Here is an 18,994-nt window from a genome sequence, read left to right as displayed (position 1 = left end):
TGTGTACACATTAATACATCCTTCGTCGGCAGAGCTATCGAGCATCAATCAAAGCGGATATTCGAGATCGCAATGGGCCTCGCGTTATACGACGCGGGAGTCGACGTCATAAGACGTCGCTCGCTTGTCACCCGACGTCTAAATAAAGTACGGGAGGAAAGGTAGGTGGAAGGGGTGCAAGGAATAAGAAGGGGTCGGGGGATGAAGAGGGAAGCAGGGAGGATGGGGGTGGGGAAGCCAAAAGGGACCACACACTTCCCCCTTCTCTTGTGAGGGAGGGGACAGGAAGTTGCGACATCCACGGCCGCTGGCGAATCTCCTGGGGGCAATCAACGGCGGAATCAAGGAGGGAACGAAGCGAGGCAAATAAGCTTGCGGAACGCAGATATGCACGCCAGCATTGCTCGACGCGATATTAGAATTTAGATAACGAATACATTCGTCCTTTTCGGATCACTAAAGAGGAGGCCACGGATACTACTAAAGAGGATCCTCAGTCGGTCTCTGAATGTGTTGTCAACCATTGCGCATTTAAATGAGTTCACAGAAGTCGCCACTCGCGTCCGTCGCTGAAGGACAAATTGATCCTAGTTTCACCGGGAAATTAGGTAAAATTAGGGGTAATAACAGAAATATATATATGTATAACTTTGTGATTTATCAAATTCATAACTCTTCAATGCTATTCCTCGCAATTGCAAAAATTTTACCGCAAAATACAGGAAAAAGTAGACCGCATTGCACTCATCACCTCGCCACAAACATCTCTCAAAACAGATTAAAATACGACGGAAGTGGCAAATAAAATCAGACTTCCTTTGGATGGAATTGGGCCTTCTCTATGCAGTCCCCTTGGGCGAAGTTATCGCTGTCGTGTGATTGTGAACTGGCTCCAAATTTGCAATGTACTCTGATCAAGTGGACTGCATATACGAAGCCCCAGTTTAAAATTTATATAAAACCGTTGCAGTCCATTTTGTCAATTCAAGTAGTCTGGTCTAAAATTAATTTTTAGGGAATAATTAATAATTGATAGGATTGATTGCTAAAAACAACAACACCCAACACCCAAATAAGAGATGAATTGGGTGTCCAGGCAGTCACTGACAAACTGAAAGACTACAAATATAGATGGAAAGAACATTTACTTCGAATGCCAAATGAAAGAATTCCAAAACAAGCAATGGAATATCAACCATTTGGCAAGAGAAGTATAGGAAGACCAAGGAAAAGATGGTAATGTGGAGCCGGAACAGGCTTAGTAGCCTAATCGTGGAGGGAAGAAGAGGATTAATTGTTAATTTTTAAATGTTCTTATTTTATTGTTTAAAGTAAAAATTCACTGGTCGTGATATTATGCATATTCAATGTAGGAGTTATTTCTATGGAAATCTTCAGGGTGATATCTCTTGAAACGTGGTCCTTGTATAACCGCAGCGACTTGTGAAGTCGAGCTCAACTCGAAGTTGGACCTGACTCTAGGCCTGTTGAGGTAGCCTTAACGTTGTATCACATACAGTCAGTCAGAGTCAGAAGCCTAATGATTAGCCTCATATCAGTCTTTTATGTACAATGTGAAATTTTCTCGGGCTCACCACCGGGGAAGTAATTCAAGATTAGTCAGGTTCAGATTTCTGGCTAGTCAACCATTCCAACTAATATCGCGAGTTCGGAATGAACGTTAAATATCGTCGCAAATTCGAGTCGGAGAATGAATCTTTGGAATTAACTTGTGGGATGCAATTAATCGTATGACCTAGGCACAAGTTCTTGGTTCATTGAGGAGAATTTGATTCAATGAAGGAGAATCATTTTCAAAACTTCACATAACATGTACGATCGAAAATTTTAGGGGATTACCCACAGAATTCAATAAATACTCATAAATACTCGATGAACCACGAAAAAAATATCATTTGCATGCGTCATGAAGTTCTGCATTCTTATAAGAGACACATTCCATGAATATTTATCAGACAATTAAGCTAATTTAATTGCTTTTTGGACGCCTCCAAAAGAGCAAAATTAAGTAATTCAAGTTCTCCGAGAAAAAACAAACCTGTTCGTAAAAACTTTCACTGAATGACGCCCAAATCCAAATTCTTGGGCTAGCGTTCAGTGAGCCGCATTTACAAAAAGTCAAAAAAGAGGTTTATAACTTTCTTGAGATGTGGCTGTATAATCCTCACGGGCATCATGGATGATAGGCAAGGTAAGAGCTCGGTCTCATGCTTAACAAAGGAATAAGAGGTAATTCATGTACGAATACTAGGCGTAAAATGTACCATTGAGCAACGAAAGCTTCCCCGGTTTCATGGAAACTATCAAGTCTTTTTAATACCCCATGCTAATTAATGCATACGAGCGTGATGCGCCCCGCCCCCCCGCTCTTTTCAATGCATGTCCACAGACGGATAGGCGCGTTCCTAATTTTAAAATGTAGAAAAAAAAGGCAGGGTCTTATGTACAAATTTAATTGGAATGTTCATGTACAAATTGAGGTCAGAGGACCTCTTTAAACACAACATTGGAAGTAATTACACTATCGTCTGTTAAACGCACATGATGACTCATACTTACGTATCAACAGGAGACTTGAATGTGGAATCAGCCGCATTTTGATAAAAGTTATTTAAAGAATGCGAGATATTGTTGCAAATGAACAAATGTATCAGTTTGTGCGCCGTTAACGTCAGGAATATTTACCGTTTTTTGTTTTTTTTTTTATTATTTAAAAACCAATTTTAGGAAACAATAGCAATATTTAGGAAGTGAGATATGCCGTCGCATGTTCTCTGATAAATTCTGTGCATTTTGGTACCTCATTTGTAGAGTTTGGTTGCGTGTAAGTTGAGAAAAAGGTATCTATACAGTAGAAATAATATAGAAGATGAATTTCTATGATGTAATGTATGAAAACGCTCAGATAATCCCGTTAGGCGTAAGATTATGTTTATTTTCTCATAAGACGACATTTGAATAATACTGTTAGCTCTACGGATTTGCGTTTAATCAAGCAGTAAATAGGTTTTTTTTCAAATGGAAAATCAAGACACAGTGTAAAATGTGTACCGATACATTTTCAGCCATTGCAGACAAAATGAACCCATATGGTTCTAATTGATAGAGAAATTATATTGCTCGCTATAGCTGGTATTGCTTGAAAAGAGATTTATATTCAACATCCAAGCAAAATAAAGCCTAGCTGCATACAAAGAAAAGGAATGGCAAAGATTATAAACTTGAGGAGAAAAGGGAATGGAGACAGGTCAGATTGGCTGAAGTATCTAATAAGGCGTGGAACAAAGCTATGAAAGCAATGAATGTCTATGGAGGAAGGTGGTTCCCAAAAATATGAGTTAAATAAGGAGTGGAAATGTATTTCATCGATGCCATACATTTGAAAGTGCTATTGCATGGCGTCCTTGCTTCGACTGCATACGGTTACTTACGGATAGGACAACAAAATCAGAAGAAAACCCGTATAAAATAATAGGAGGATAATAAGCCTGGAATTTCGAAGTTAAGGAGATGGAACCTGATTGCCTTAATATTGTCAATTTTGTCGAATTTCGCAAAACTAATATACCCCATATTTTCTTACAATTCCATATATTTATTTTTGATTGGTTTTATAAAAAATACGATAGTTAAGTCACTCAAATCTTATAATTCAGGAAGAAAAAGTAAATTTTACGAATGTACCGGTGGCTGTGTTAATCTCGAAGTTTACAAGTATGCCAATGGAACTGATTTGTGTTCCAAACGGCACCGAATACATTTATTTTTGACTAAATTGTTTCAAGTTAAATATATCGTCCTTTCACTGAATGAAATATAAAATACATAATTTTAAATTTAATATCAATAATTACTCTTAGCAATATTTAGTAAGAGATACCATTGCCAAGAAAAGTAAACAGATGATATTCATTGCCGCCGGAATAATAAAGCATACTAAACGCGTCAGCGTTATCTCCCGAGTTGAAAGACATGACGCTATAACTACTTTACGGATATCAGTGACGCAAGATATGTACCCAACTAAACTGACCCACGAAGCAGGCAAAAAAAATCAATACTATCGAGTGTGATTGATAGTGAACTAGAGAACTTCGCCCTCAGCAGAAAGCAAGAATTTCTATTTATATCATGAGCCCACTTGAGTAAATAATAAAATTTATAGCGGGGAAACCTAATCTTTGACCTTGCATCATAATTGTAAGAAATGGGAATAAGCACCACATCATGAGATGCATTTTAAACTGCTCGGGTTTTCACGGGATGAACTTCAAGAAAAGAAATAATACACCAAGGAATATATGCATACGTAATAAGAAATGCTACTCTTCAACTTTAATAAAAGATTTCAATGGCTAAATGAAAATATATAATCGTAGAATAAAAAAGCTAAAGATTTACACATCCTCTGGCGTTAGTTACCTGACAGACAACCTATGTTAATATAACTCAGAAACGTATTTTGTCAAACGGTCTCCATAAATTTCGAGTACGATGGCTAAAAAATGATGGCAAGACCACAAAATAGTACCTAGTCAAGAGACTTGCTCCGAGTCTGAGTCAATGGCGATGGATACAGACAGAATGACCAATCCGAGGCGGAGACCACAACGAAGGAAGTTAAAACCTACGAAAATAGAACTTCACTTCTGATTTCTTCAGCTTCAAACTTTAAACTCATGTCTATAGTAGTAATGTTCCTCAGAATTTGTATTTCTGTATCACAACCGTGGTTTTCACCGCATAGCGGAACCATAAGATACACATAACTGCAAATACCGTAATAACGTGGTTTCCTACTATTTTTTTATTGCCTAAATCGAAAGATTATTTCTCCTGGAGTACGTATTTCACGCTTTTAGATTTTAAAATGACGATATCTATTTTTAGCGATGAAATGAAAATTGAAAAATTTCAAGCGTGCGAAAACGCGACGGCTAAGTATGAATGCTGGGAAAACGCCGTGTGACGTCGTTCTGGTTCCCGCTGCCGCAAGTGAGGTGACCTTGGGGCGAGTTTTTGAGCGCTGATACGACGAATGATGCTAGCAGGTAGCAGAGTACCCTGCTAGCTGGTAGCGCTTGGCTTAAATAATGATTATTAATGCCCTATCAAACGGAGGAAACTTTCCGACCTTAGGCAGTTTTAATAGGTGATTATTAAAACATGTTTCCCTGAGCTCTGTTCCTCATGCATGCATTGGTAATCTCAGACGACATAAAACTCCTATCTACTCGTAAAGAAACTAGGTCCCTGTGACGTCACGTGGAGTGGCATCGCATGGGCGCCAATCTGGCCTTTTTCAAATGAGGATAAAATTGACCATTGCCATTCGTCCAAACCGGTATTTCTAAAACCAAATAATTTGTATATTATGAAAGCACTAATGATGGGTAACGAATCCCAATCAATACCTTTCGTTTTCTTTGATGTAGGAAACTACCCTATTGTATTTAAGGATGCCCGAGATATATTTCAATATTCTCATCTTCTTTGCAGCAGAATAAAATTACGCAGTTATTTTAAAACATTTAAAGTGTAATTCGTTTCCCGAGCAGTAAATGTATAATGCAAAGTTTTCGTATCCAAGTCTGAGCAAGTACACGGAGGTCCTTCACGGAATTTAATGAGCGATTTTTCTCATCTTTGAAGGCATCTTCGGAAACTCCATGCAGTTTCATTGAAGGCTATTCAGGGGTTCATTCTGAGCCATGGCTTTTTAAACACATATTTCAACAATGTGATTCTCAGTCCGTAAAGCAAAGCCAGAAAATAGGTGGGTTCACATTATAAATCGTTCTTCAACCTATATTTGGTTTTGGCCACAGCTCGTCGATGCTACGAGGCCCGAGGGTTTTTAAGATAGCGTGGGTTCTATGAGCCCACGAAACAAATTGGGAAAACCGTGAAAGAAGTTTATCTCGAACTGTCTTCACGCAAGAAATAGACCACGATTGTACCCTCGGGCATTACTTTTAGAAAAACTTTCTTTTGCGCTATGGTCAATACAATGTCAATGTAATTAACTTAAGTTCTTATAAATTCAATGCATTACGCTCCGGAAACTCTCCGAACTCTTCTACTCCCAACTAGTATTTCTCTGATAACTACTTTGGCTCTTTGTCACGATGTCGTGAATTCAACGAGAAGGACACCTATTGTTTAATGCATCTAAATCTTTGGCATTTCATGTACGTGGCAACAACTTTTACAAAAGGCTACGAGCGTGCTGCGCCCGCTCCCAGCGGGCTTCCCCCGCTCTTTTCAATGCAGGTCCACAGAGGGATAGGCGCGTTTCTAATTTTAAAATGTAGAAAAAAAGGCAGGGTCTTATGTACAAATATAATTGGAATGTTCATGTACAAATTGAGGTCAGAGGACCTCTTTAAACACAACATTGGAAGTAATTACACTATCCTCTGTTAATACTTGTATGTTGAAAGCGCGTTATATTGAAAAAAATATAATAACATGTATCTGAAACTAAATTGGTATCAATTAAATATACTGAAATAAAGGTTTGCTCTGCACCATGGAGCAAGTGCGTGACGTCAAGGGGATCGGGTTGGTGTTGTGGCTTGATTCATGGCTTCCCACCCGGCGGGCTCGGGTTCAAATCCCGGCAGTGGCAGGGTATTTTCGGAGACTGCCCGATCCCTGCTTGAGTGTTGTGTGGAGGACATTTCAAGCGCAACACTCCGTCCGTCGGATGGGACGTTAAGCCGTGGTCCCCTTGGCGCCTTACGTTAAGAGCAGGCTAATGCCAACGCCGGGTTTCTCTCCACCCTTCCTTCCATACCCTTCCCTCATGGCGCAAATGACCTCAACTGTCGGTCGCCTCCTCCAAATACCATACCATGCGTGACGTCAAGATGGCCGATCGCCTCATCCCCTAAGAGAAATATCAAGGGCCATTTTTTAAAACCAATTTTAGGAAACAATAGCAATATTTAGGAAGTAAGATATGCCGTCGCATATTCTCTGATAAATTATGTGCATTTTGGTACCTCATTTGAAGAGTTTGGTTGCGTATAAGTTGAGAAAAAGGTATCTATACGGTAGAAATAATATACTAGAATATCACATCCAGGTCAGTGTGAATTTTTCCATGAATCCCGCTCGAATATCATTTGGCTAAAAAACACAACTAAAAATAACTTTGAAGGCGGACGAAAGAGCTTTGACTTGAAAGGAAAGTATTATATTCTGGAATGGTTGTAAATAATCTTTACTTTTCAAAAATGTTTTCCCCTATAAAGCGTATGCAAGTTTTTTTTAAGTGCCGAGCTTGAGAGCTATAGTCAATTTTTTTAAATATTTTCACAAAGAATAGAAGATATAAATATTCCTCTTTTGCCACCGTCACTTCGTTTTTATTACCTCTGCTATAATGAAGCATCATGGCCCAATAAGGGCACTTGTATGTGGATAATAGTAGCAATATATAGTTTTTGAGCCACTGATACGCCATTGAGCATCATTGAACTATCATTATTTTCGAACCTTTCACCTTCGAACACGAAGAATGGGAAACATTCATACACCCTGGGTGCAAAGCTACAAAGGAATTAATTTCATTTATTATATTACTGCTTATTTAAAAACCTAGTAAATGTTGAACAACTACTGTAGTTTATTGAATATGCATATGGATTTAATAATTCATCCCTATCGCTTCCAAACAATTAGTAAGTTCTCGGGAATTTACATTAATATTGACTAAGTTTTAACCCTTTTGATTCCAGATTTCTTGTATTTCTTCAGCTACGATAAGATACGAGAATTTAGCCTCTAATTATTAGTATTGGGACCCAAACGACGGCAACGAGTTCAGAAACCCGGAGGGTGTTCGATATTACTTATATATCGATATATTGTATCCATAGCTACCAAGTCTCCTCTACCCCTCTCTTAAGGCCCGTGACTACTATGGGCAGTAATGTACTTCTTGCGTAAGTCCTAGAAGTTCTTCAGTCAAAAGTCTCCACAGAGATACTCTTTCGAAGAATATTTTCCCAACAATATAGAAATACATGTTGGAAGTATTTGCCGTGGTGTATTTTCATACCAGATCAATTATGTTAGAAAAATTTACAGTAACGTTGGCCTAATGTAAAACGCCATTGGGAATTTTAACCGTATTAAAAAATGAAATTAGTTACAATTTCAGGGTGGTAGGTATATGCCAAAACGTGGATAATTAATGGATTTCTTTTATTTTTTAGTAATGAGAAAATATTTCTTCATTTTTCATGTATTTAGCCTATATTTTTTATAAGCCCCAGAACTTCATCAAGTAGTTCTGAAACCCGGAGGTTGTTCGAGATTAAACGTACGGATAGCTCCCAAGCGTCTAAACTACTGAAAACCGCCATAGAAATTGTTAGCCGTATTAGAAAAATATCATTAGTTATAATTCTTCATGATGGTATACAGGATGGTTGGTATGTAAGTAGGTATTGAAAAAGACAAAAAAATTCCTTATTAACAACACTAATTTATTGAAATTTATATCATACATACAGTATTATACAGAAATCCTGATGCATATTTTAAAATTCAATGTAAGCGCCTGTGACATCGGCCGATCGTCTCAAGCGGCCAGGTATATAACTTATTTTCCGTAGTTATATACCAGCAACCCTGTACATCAAAATATGGACAATTAATGTAATCCTTTTATTTCTTCAACTATGATTAATTATTTCTCCACTTTTTCTATATTTTGCCTATAATTATTATTATTACTAGCCCCCAAACTTTGCCAACGTGTTCTGAAACCCGCAGGGTGTTCGAGATTACATGTATCAATCAGCTATAAAGTCTTATCTTCCATTCACACACCCTGGGTGCAAAGCTCCAAAGGTATTAATCTCATTTACTAGTTTTATACTAATTTAAAAACCTTAACACTAATCAGCAGGTAGACTCAATTCCAGGTTTTTTTTTAATTTGCATGCGCATTTAATAATTATTTCCTAAGATTTCCGGTAGCTGATACTAACACAGTTTTTGTTCCAGATTTCTTTAATTTCTCCTGATATTAGTAAATATTCCATTTTTCCCGTTCCATCTGTCGTTTTTCCTGTATTTAGCCTCTAATAATAATAATAGTAATTATTGTTATTATTAGCCGCTTAACTTCGTCAACGGTTTCTGAAAGCCGGAGGGTGTACGAGATTACCCGTATCGATAGCTACCAAGTCTCCTCATCCCTTCCCTTATCCCCCCCTAGCAACCCCACACCCTCCGCCTCTTCGCTACCCACGAAATCGGGAAACCTAATTTCGGCAGCACCCTTTCGATGCTTATCTCTTCCTTCCACGAGAATTATTCATACACACCCATTGCGGTCCCTCCTCACAAATCGAGAATGGAGGATCAATTGCTTGCCGCCAAAATAACGCCCGTAAATCCACGGCCATTAAATCGACTGCTCGCGTAACACCAATAAATCTTATCATTTTCTCCTAAACATTTAGCCCACACCGGTCGATCAAGAATTTTTCCTTCGACATATTTTTATTTTTTCCCCGACATCGCCGCCCAGAGCAAATGTTTGTGTTCGCACGCCGATCGCAGCCACCACCCTTCGAAGGTGATTTCTTTCGATTCATCGAAATGCCGTGACCCGAAAAATGGCACCGAAAATCATGGCAGACACGATCGGTTGATTACTTGGCTAGTTGTTGAATTCTAAGCAAATTGTACACATAAAATTCAGCAATTGCCCTTGAACCATGCAAATGGTATTTAAAATAAGAAGTCAAAATGGAAAAAAAATAATTCCGATGACAAAATGTAATGCCGCCTCGAAATAATTATTTGACCCATTTTAAAAGTAGTGCTACCCCACAGCTATTACGCTGTTAAAGGCCTGGTAAGGTCATTTATGTGTAAAAGTGAATGAGTAATTTCATTCATGCGAAAATTAACGCAATAATGCGGCTAAGTGCCTAAGCATGAACAGAAAATAGAACTAGCACCATTTTTTTTCCATTTATTTGTACATATTTCCGTCGGATTCATCAAAATCCTTAATAAAATCATACTTTAACTCTTGAGTGTAAAAAGACATCATAGTATAATTAGACCTTATCGCGAGTATAACACTCCTCGCAAAGACCTCTGAGTACTTCATTAAAAGTCTCCTCAAAGATACACTAAAAAGGGTATTTTCTTCGCAACGTGCACATAATGGTCGAAATTTTTCTCGTGGCGTATTTTCATACCAGATCAATTACCTGTATTCAATAGAAGATAGTGATGTTGGCCCACTGAAAACCGCTATTGAGAATTTTAGCCGTATTAGAAAAATATAAGTAGTTATAATTGTTCAGGATGGTATGCATCAAAACTTCGATAGTTACGAAGAGTTTCGAAGACTTATTCTTAAATTTTACCGCAGAATATAACTAGTACAGCTGCTCTTTTATCAAGAAGCTCATAAAACGTAAGAGGCCATCTGTCTTGAATCCAAAGGATGTTCTCTCCGCTTTAATTTTCTATTTGTTCCTGCCATCCACTCAGCTCAGAAATCATTCCAAACCGACCACCACCACCAACTTCCCCAACCTTCTCATTTCCTACAAGAGAGAGAGAGCATCAGTCAGTCCATTGTTGAAAGTTCCGCGTCATTACTCCCGCTAATAGGCTACGTGCAGATGGGACGGACTGAATGAAGTACTGGCCCAATCAAATACGTCCTCATACGCACGCCACGCTGAGGAGGAGGAGGAGGTCGGACGCTGGCACGCTTTATCTTATCTGCTAGCCTTCCACTCTGCTTGCTCCCTTGATGGGCGATTGTGAAGCAGCGCGCGTGAAGGCGATATTCACGTTTCGAAGGAGGAGACGGAGGAAATTACGTACCGTCCACTGGGGTAACATTGGTCCCACTTTTTATGATATCTTGGAAACAAATAAATTATCTAATTTTAAAATTAACTTGAGTTACATTGGCCCGACTTTTTATGATATCTTGGAAACAAATAAATTATCTAATTTTAAAATCAACTTGGATTACATCGGCCCGACTTTTTATGATATCTTGGAAACAAATAAATTATCTAATTTTAAAATTGATAAGCAATGTATACTTAGTACTTCTTAATCATTCATCAGGAAGTACTTCCTCATTGATAATGAGTATGTACCTACTAAGAAGAGCGGGAGAAAAGAAAAGCCTTCCAAAAAACCTTAAGGAGAAGATGTTAGAATTTATTTGGACACATAATAGGGCATGATGGCCAGATAAAAACAATCGAAGAAAAACAAGCGGAAGGGAAGAATAGTTCCTGTAAGTAGTTCAATGTTATAGGCTTATGCTGAAAAATGCCAAGATTTTGACAACGTAACGCAACTGCCTAAAATGAATTTTAGTACTTCTTCGTTCTTAATAGGGATTAGCAAAGGAAATAATTAGTACTTCCATATAAAAAATTAGGAAGTACTAATATGAGTTGGAGAAAGGAGGAGTCTCCTAAAAACCTTAAGGAGAATACGGGACAACTTAGTTGGCCAAATTTTGAGGCATGATGGCCTGATGAAAACAATAGCAGGACAAGCGGAAGGGAAGAAGGGCAAGGGATGGCCCCGAACGAGTTGAATAGGACACGTTATAAAGGATATAAAAGAGATGAAATACATCGCTAATAAAAGGCTAGCGGATAGGAGAGAGGGATGGAGAGCTGCGTCAAATCAATATTAGGATTGTTGAATAATGATGTTGATGATGATGATAAAAAGTATATGAAGTGATTCAAATAATTCAAAGATCATGTACCTTCAATTTAAGGCTGTTTCTGAACCTCTGACTAATTTAGCAAACAGGATATACTTCCTCCAAAATTTTTGGCCATCTTTAAAATGGTAACTTAGGCCACTCTTGTAAAAGTATATAAACTTAGTCACAACTATGATTTGGAGTAAAGGAACCTACCCCAAACAACATATCTCCTAGTATTATAGTTTCTAGTATTCTATGATTTCAGCATGTGAATTTATTTTAATCGGGGAAAAATGAAAAATGAAACAAAATTTCCGCTAGGAAAAATCATATGTTATTGCAATGTATCAACATATGCGTAGCCAGTTAATATTTAAAAAAATCCCTGTATTCAATGGAACTAAAGCCCAAAATAATTCAGGAGTGAAGCCAATTCTTCTGCTTGTCGACTGATGTAAGAACTAAGTAGATGAGTTAATTCAAAAGGCAGAATACAGAACTATAAATCTTCTTTCTTCTCTGGGCCAAATTTACCTGGGCTGATCGTATGTGAGGCAACAGGGAGAGTCTACGCGCATTTTGCTTTTACAGAAATCTATCTTCTAAAACAAACTATTTCCCGGAGGAATTTTCATCAGAACTGCTCAACACACTCAACCGCTTTCAGAATCGCCTCCATCGCCTGCATAGTATATAATCCACGTCATTCAATAGGGAAATGCAAATACAGATGTCACAGGGTGGTGTAACGCGTTCTATGGTTTAAAGTAAACCTTTCTGAGAAAAATACTAAGTTTGTCACATAATTATGAATATATCACATTTTTACCGAGTGATATTCGTATTCATTAATTTTATCTCATGGAAATGTTTTTACAATGACCAAGTACTATCCACGACACTGTCTTTTATCGACTATAAACCATAAATAGCAACACTAATCGATTAATGATCTATAATATAAGGCCACCCCCTGCCAAACACCCTGAGGTGGCTCGCAGGGTATTATGTTGATGTAGATGTCAATTTAAAATTGCGCTTCATTTATTTCAATTTTATTTGCTTATTTATGATGGCCTATCATTGTTTGCGTTTCTTCTGAGTGTTAAAACTATTTACATCATAATGCGTTATAAACCCACACATCACTTTTATGTCATATATCATTATCCTGACTTCTTCTGATAAAAATAAAAAGAGGATAGTTAATAGTAACAGTAATCAAAATATACAAAGCGAGTGTATAACATTTCTTTCATTTCCAATGAAAATAAATGCACTAAATTTCTGAATAATTGTGACGACGATTCATTTACATAAATATTCAATGCTCTCTAACTCTGACTTCTTCCTAAAGTTAAAGCTTAGTAGTACCTACCTACTACGAGTATTATGCATGGAGTTTACATTTAACTTAATTGTGTGTTTTTTACTAGTTCAATACAATAGTTATCCATTCAATACCGTTTTCGAACCTTAAAGATCACGGTGTTCCTTTTATCAGATACTCTTGATATATATGCATAACAGCAATTTCTGTGAATGTGAATACGAAATGTGTAAGTGAGAATGAACTATTTACCGTATCTATGTCAATAACTTTAACTAATCTTTAAATAATGTATCAGAGTACGCTTCCAATTTTTCAAGAATACGTGTTATCCACGTGCTTTTATTTAATTACGTTAAAACAGCGAAGCGCACTATCATTTGAATTAGTTCCAAAACTGGCCACTAATCAGAGCGTTGAAGACAACAAAGGGACTAAGTTGAATCCCAAAAGCTAATTGGCAGGATCTAACCATAGTGATTCCATCCCGGTATTTTCTCACTTTTAACTTGGCCCCTAGAGTTAGCACGAGCTTGAAATAGAATCCTTTTTTTTCTCTACACTCCTCATTTGGTATCCATTTAGTTTCATCCGGTGGCAGACAGCCCTAAATATCGTTAGCACAGCTTAGAATAGGCTGAAGATTAGAGGGTAGGAATTAGAATGAAGCGAAGCCGATGCGGACCATGAGATCGTCAATTTAGACCCAAACGAAAAGTACTACGCTTCACAATTCTGGAACACATTAGTTTCAAGAGGCAAAACGCCTTTAACGACTTTGAGGGAAATGGTTGAGTAAATGTTGTAATCTACATCACTAAACACAGGAGAATCTGCATTACTAATCTACATTACTACACCTACACTCCAAGAAATATTTTAATATAAACACAGGAGACAGTTTTTTATATAAATATGAAAGAAAAAAATGATAAAAATAATTTTTGAAACCACGGAAGCGACAAAAGTGTTCCCAGAAAATTTAAGTTCACTAAATCTTCTATGAACTATTTTTTTTCAATTTTCATGATACTCCTTGTTATTCTGATGATTCAATAATAAGGAAGATCGATAATTATTCTTTTGCTTCTTACTAACGTCAAACTCATTGTATTAAGAAAGTTTTGTGTTCAAATGGGTCATTGCTGCAACATGATATACATTCTTCTATTAAGGATAACGATCTTTGATCGATTCTTGTGGAAAGCAAAAGGCTTTTCCAAAAATACTTGGAATTGAAATCATAATAATTAAAGTTAAATTTTTGGCGTTCGGTAATTTTTATTGCACAAAGTAAGTAGAGGTCAATACCAAGTTTAAATTTTGGGGTCGTTGTCTCAGGAGCGCCATATCCTAGTAATTCTTAAATTATATGGATGGATGGGGAAAACATGATAAAGGTAACGCAATATTATTGTACACTGCGCTAATGACTCACCAACTATTTAACAAGGTAATTGAAGGAGTTGCCCCTCGTTAGGATGGTAGGCGACGTCAGAAGGGAATCATATGTTTATTTTAGAATTTCCTAACGATCGGATTAGTGATGGGTGAAAATAATCGATTATTGATGATAATCGATTATTTGGTTCCGATTATTTCGATTATGTAATCGATTATGCGGTGTCGATTTAATCGTTGAATCGATTATTTAAGCTCGATCCTCACTTGAAGAAATCGGCGGCACTTGTCGTTTTTGAATATATCTCTAATCGTGTGAGAATCAAGAACCAGTGGCTATATTCGTATTTAGCAATTTTATCGCAGTAGATCTGAATTGCTTGTGATAAAAAGCATTCATAATGCCTCCCTTAAAAAGTCATTTATGGAAATTTTTTCATAAAAACTCGGGAAAGAGTGCGACATGTCGTACTTGCGGTAAAGTAATCATTACGTGTGGGAATATCACTAATTTAAAAAATCATATGATGCGGATGCATTCCGATATGATGAGAGATGAGGTAGAGCTTACCATTAGTTTGGCATTTATCTTAATTTAATAGAGCATTTTAATTGCAAAATATTTATTTTATAAATATCCAACTTATTAGGCAAAAGAAAGCTCAATTTTTTCTTGAAAATAATCGTGTTTAGTATTTGAGAATTATGAAGAAGAAGCTAGGTAAACAATCTAATGATTTATCACATAATTAATCACCTTATAGCTGCATTCTTATTAAAGAAGGTGTACGTCAATTTGTTAAACACAAATTCTACTACTTTTAAGGTCATTCGAAGCCAAAGTGGTAGAGTCACCAGAGTTCCTTCTAATACAGTGAGCATACATGCATTAGATGATGAATCTGGGCCTTCGTCTGCTCCTTGTTCAATGCCTTTGGTAATATTTCAATGTCATATACCTATGTCTGATACTTCTCCTGTCATCTACTTAAATGATGTGTAAGCAGTGACACACTTATCTAGAAAGCATATATGTATATCACAAATTTAATTCATTCATTTTTTAGCAGATGGTGAGCCCATCTGCAAACACAGACCAAAACGAAAGTGATCATGCAAGTAGGAGTGAATCAAATACTGTTGAAATGCTCTCTCTGGCTGACACTCAGCCACATCAACTGCAAATTAGAGACTCGTTCAAGAAAATCAGATCCTATGCAGGTAAATGCACTGCATACAAATTTGTTATCTGATTAGCCTCAGTATCAATCCGTCCAACAGATATTAAAAAGTTTCCATGACATCATTGCCATAGATAAGGACTAATAAACTTTACTGAGTCTCCCCAAGACTCAGTATTTTATTTATGAGTTTTGGAAGTATTTCATAAACAACCTTTCCACCTGAAAATAGTTCAAAGTGATGTTTAAATTTCGATGAGTTATTTATTGATTACCAAGGTCAACTTATAAAATATTCTTCTTTCTTACACAGATGGTGGCAGTAAAAATGATAAAATAACGAATGCCATTTTGTATATGATCTGCAAAGACCTTTTGCCATTTTCTCATGTGGAAGATTAAGGGTTTAAGTACTTGATGAAAGTAGCAGTGCCTTTGTATACAATTCCAAGTAGAAGAAAAGTAACCTTAATGATTGATAAAAAATATGAATTTATAGCAAACATGTACAAAGACACATTGGCTTCAATGAAAAATATAACACTCACAACAGATATCTGGTGTGAGACAAAAAACACGAGAAGCTTCCTAGGCATAACAGTGCAATACTTAAACAACAATGATCTAGTCTCTGCAACAGTGGGTGTCGTAGAATTGCGAGAAAGTCACTCTTTAGGGTATTTAGCCAGAATGCTTTTGAGTGTTTGTGCAGAATGGAACATTGCACCCGAAAATGTTACTGCTGTTGTGACTGACAATGCAGCAAACATAGTGAAAAGTGTAACTGACACATTCACAAAGAAATAACACTTGCCATGCTTTGCACATACATTGAATTTGGTGCCAAGCAAGGCAATCGAGTCAACAGTTGGTCTACCAGAGATAATCACTCAAATTAAGTCTCTGGTCACCTGGTTTAGGCAGTGCGTTGCAGGAGCGGATATGCTGCGCAAATTGCAACTAGACATGGGTAAATCAGAAGGGCAAATACTGCGGCTGAAGCAGGACATAGCAACACGCTGGAACTCCACATTTTATATGCTGGACCAATTTGTGAAATTGAGTGCCCATGTCAATAATGTGGTGATCAAGTTCCCCCAAGCACCACCTATGCTAACAGCTTCTCAGCTGCAAGAGGTGATTGAAATAATTGCATTGCTGAGACCAATAGAGTCCACCACAACCGAAACTTCTGGCTCCAAATATATTACATGCAGCAAAATCATTCCACTTGTCCACTGCTTGGAGTCCCACCTTGATGCAGCAAACCCCACCTTTGAGATCAGCATTAACCTAAAGAGAAAACTGCAGGAAGAAGTCCATAAGAGATTCAGCAAGATCGAGGGGGTAACCATCTTAGCTACCGCCACCTTACTAGACCCTCGCTTCAAAAAGCTTCATTTCAAGGACCCACTTCTATGCTCTCAGGCCATCAAAAACATAGCATCCATGATGAGAGAACTAAATGAAGATGAAGGCATTTCAATCGCTGCCGCAGATAACTTGGAAGTAAATATTTCACAAAATGAAAAATTTGACTTGTGGAGCCATCACAAACAACTGGTAGCCACAAGAATCCATGCATCGATAATGGATAACACTGAAGTTCCAAATGAACTCACTCAGTACTTTGTGTCACCTATTTCCCCATTAGAAAGTGACCCAATCCAGGAATGGGATAAATTAAAAGTACTCTATCCTACCTTGCACAAAATATCAATGAAGTACCTGCCAGTTGTGGTAACGTCTGTGCCATCGGAACGGTTATTTTCAAAGGCAGGGAATATAATAACTGAAAAGAGGAACCGACTGACTGGAAAGAGGTTATCAAAATTAATATTTTTAAATTCTATCACTGAATCACAATGGGGACTTTAAATGCAATGGCTCACAGTGACTTATATGTTTCAAATTAATAATCTAAATAGGAAAGATCACATAAAAACCTTTTTTTCTCTGAAAAATGCAACAACCTAAAAATGGTATGACTTATATAACTTATTAAACATGTGTTATTAAATGAATATAAATTAAATCATGTTGCACGGTTTAATCACACGAGAGGAAATTTTTTTTATTTAAAAAATGAAGCACTTTCACATCAAAACAAAGGATATTATTTACCACAATGGTAATTGTCATGAATCCCTCACTCATCAATGTGCATAATCAAGACTATGAACAGGGGGACTAATTGAATCCCTGGATGGTGATGAAGTTAACTTTAATTAATTAGTATTAGTAATTAAAGTAATATTAATTAATGCACCTAATTCACAGAAAACCTATACTGGACAGGTAGATACTTAGGATCCCAATTCTAGAGAAACCGATTCGAATATCAACCCTGACCAAGAAATAAATATAATTTTTCCAGTTATATTTCATTGTGTACATGTTTATGACCCCGGTATTGCACACCGGATTTCCAATCTTAATACTTGCATAACAATTAGCATCATATTTTCGCCAGACCAAAAAATAAAACATTGTTTCCAAACACTGATTTCTTCTTCACCACTTTCCTCAGGGTTAGTTTCATATAGAATTTATATTAATCTAGAGACTCCTTATTTTAAACAATTAAAACCACAAAATTAACCGATTTATTCAACTGTCGGCCTTCACCTGACGACTGTTGACGTTTATCCACGATGATCCGCATGAATTACGATTATTTTGTTGGTACAGATGTTACAATTAAAAGAATCACATGATGGCATAACTCGATTCAATTTAGAAAAATCATACGATGTCTACCGATTCTAAACATGAGAATCATATGATCTTACTTCCGATTTTCTTGAGAAAATCATTTGATACATCAACCGATACCCCACAGAAAAAGTTTCAAATGATTTTCTAATAAAAAATCGTATGATATCATCGCCATTATCCAACAGAGAATCGGTATAATCGTATGATTCGTTGCCTGCACATAATCGGTAGAATCATATGATTCGAAGCCTACTAAAAATCATATGATTCGATGCCTACTAAAAATCATATGATTCGATGCCTGCAAAAAAATCATATGATTCGTTGCCTGCACATAATCGGTAGAATCGTATGATGCGATGCCAGCAAAATATCATATGATTCATTAATCGTTACCTGCACATAATCGGTAGAATCGTATGATTCGATGCAAGCAAAATATCATATGATTCGTTAATCGTTACCTGCACATAATCGGTAGAATCGTATGATTCGATGCCTACACATAATCGGTAGAATCATATGATTCGAAGCCAGCAAAAAATCATATGATTCTTCCGATTATCAAAATAATCGATTATGCCATCCCGATTTTTACACTGAATCGATGCTTCG

The 18,994-nt window shown here is 36.9% G+C and overlaps 1 protein-coding gene across 1 annotated transcript; it reads left to right on the top strand.

The window, feature by feature from the left end:
- Positions 1-16,627: 16,627 nt before the first annotated feature.
- On the top strand, positions 16,628-17,539 carry LOC124161443 (E3 SUMO-protein ligase ZBED1-like). The gene has a single exon (XM_046537763.1). It carries the CDS (start codon positions 16,628-16,630, stop codon positions 17,537-17,539), a length of 912 nt encoding a protein of 303 aa, XP_046393719.1.
- The last annotated feature ends 1,455 nt before the right edge of the window (positions 17,540-18,994 follow it).

This window comes from Ischnura elegans, chromosome 6, assembly GCF_921293095.1.
Source record: "Ischnura elegans chromosome 6, ioIscEleg1.1, whole genome shotgun sequence".
Lineage (NCBI taxonomy): Eukaryota > Metazoa > Arthropoda > Insecta > Odonata > Coenagrionidae > Ischnura > Ischnura elegans.
Note: the sequence above shows the minus strand (reverse complement) of the source record. Positions and strands in the feature narration are given on the sequence as shown.

Excerpts from the sequence above, each read along its gene's own strand:
- LOC124161443 (XM_046537763.1), top strand. The coding sequence starts at position 16,628 with ATGGGTAAATCAGAAGGGCAAATACTGCGGCTGAAGCAGGACATAGCA.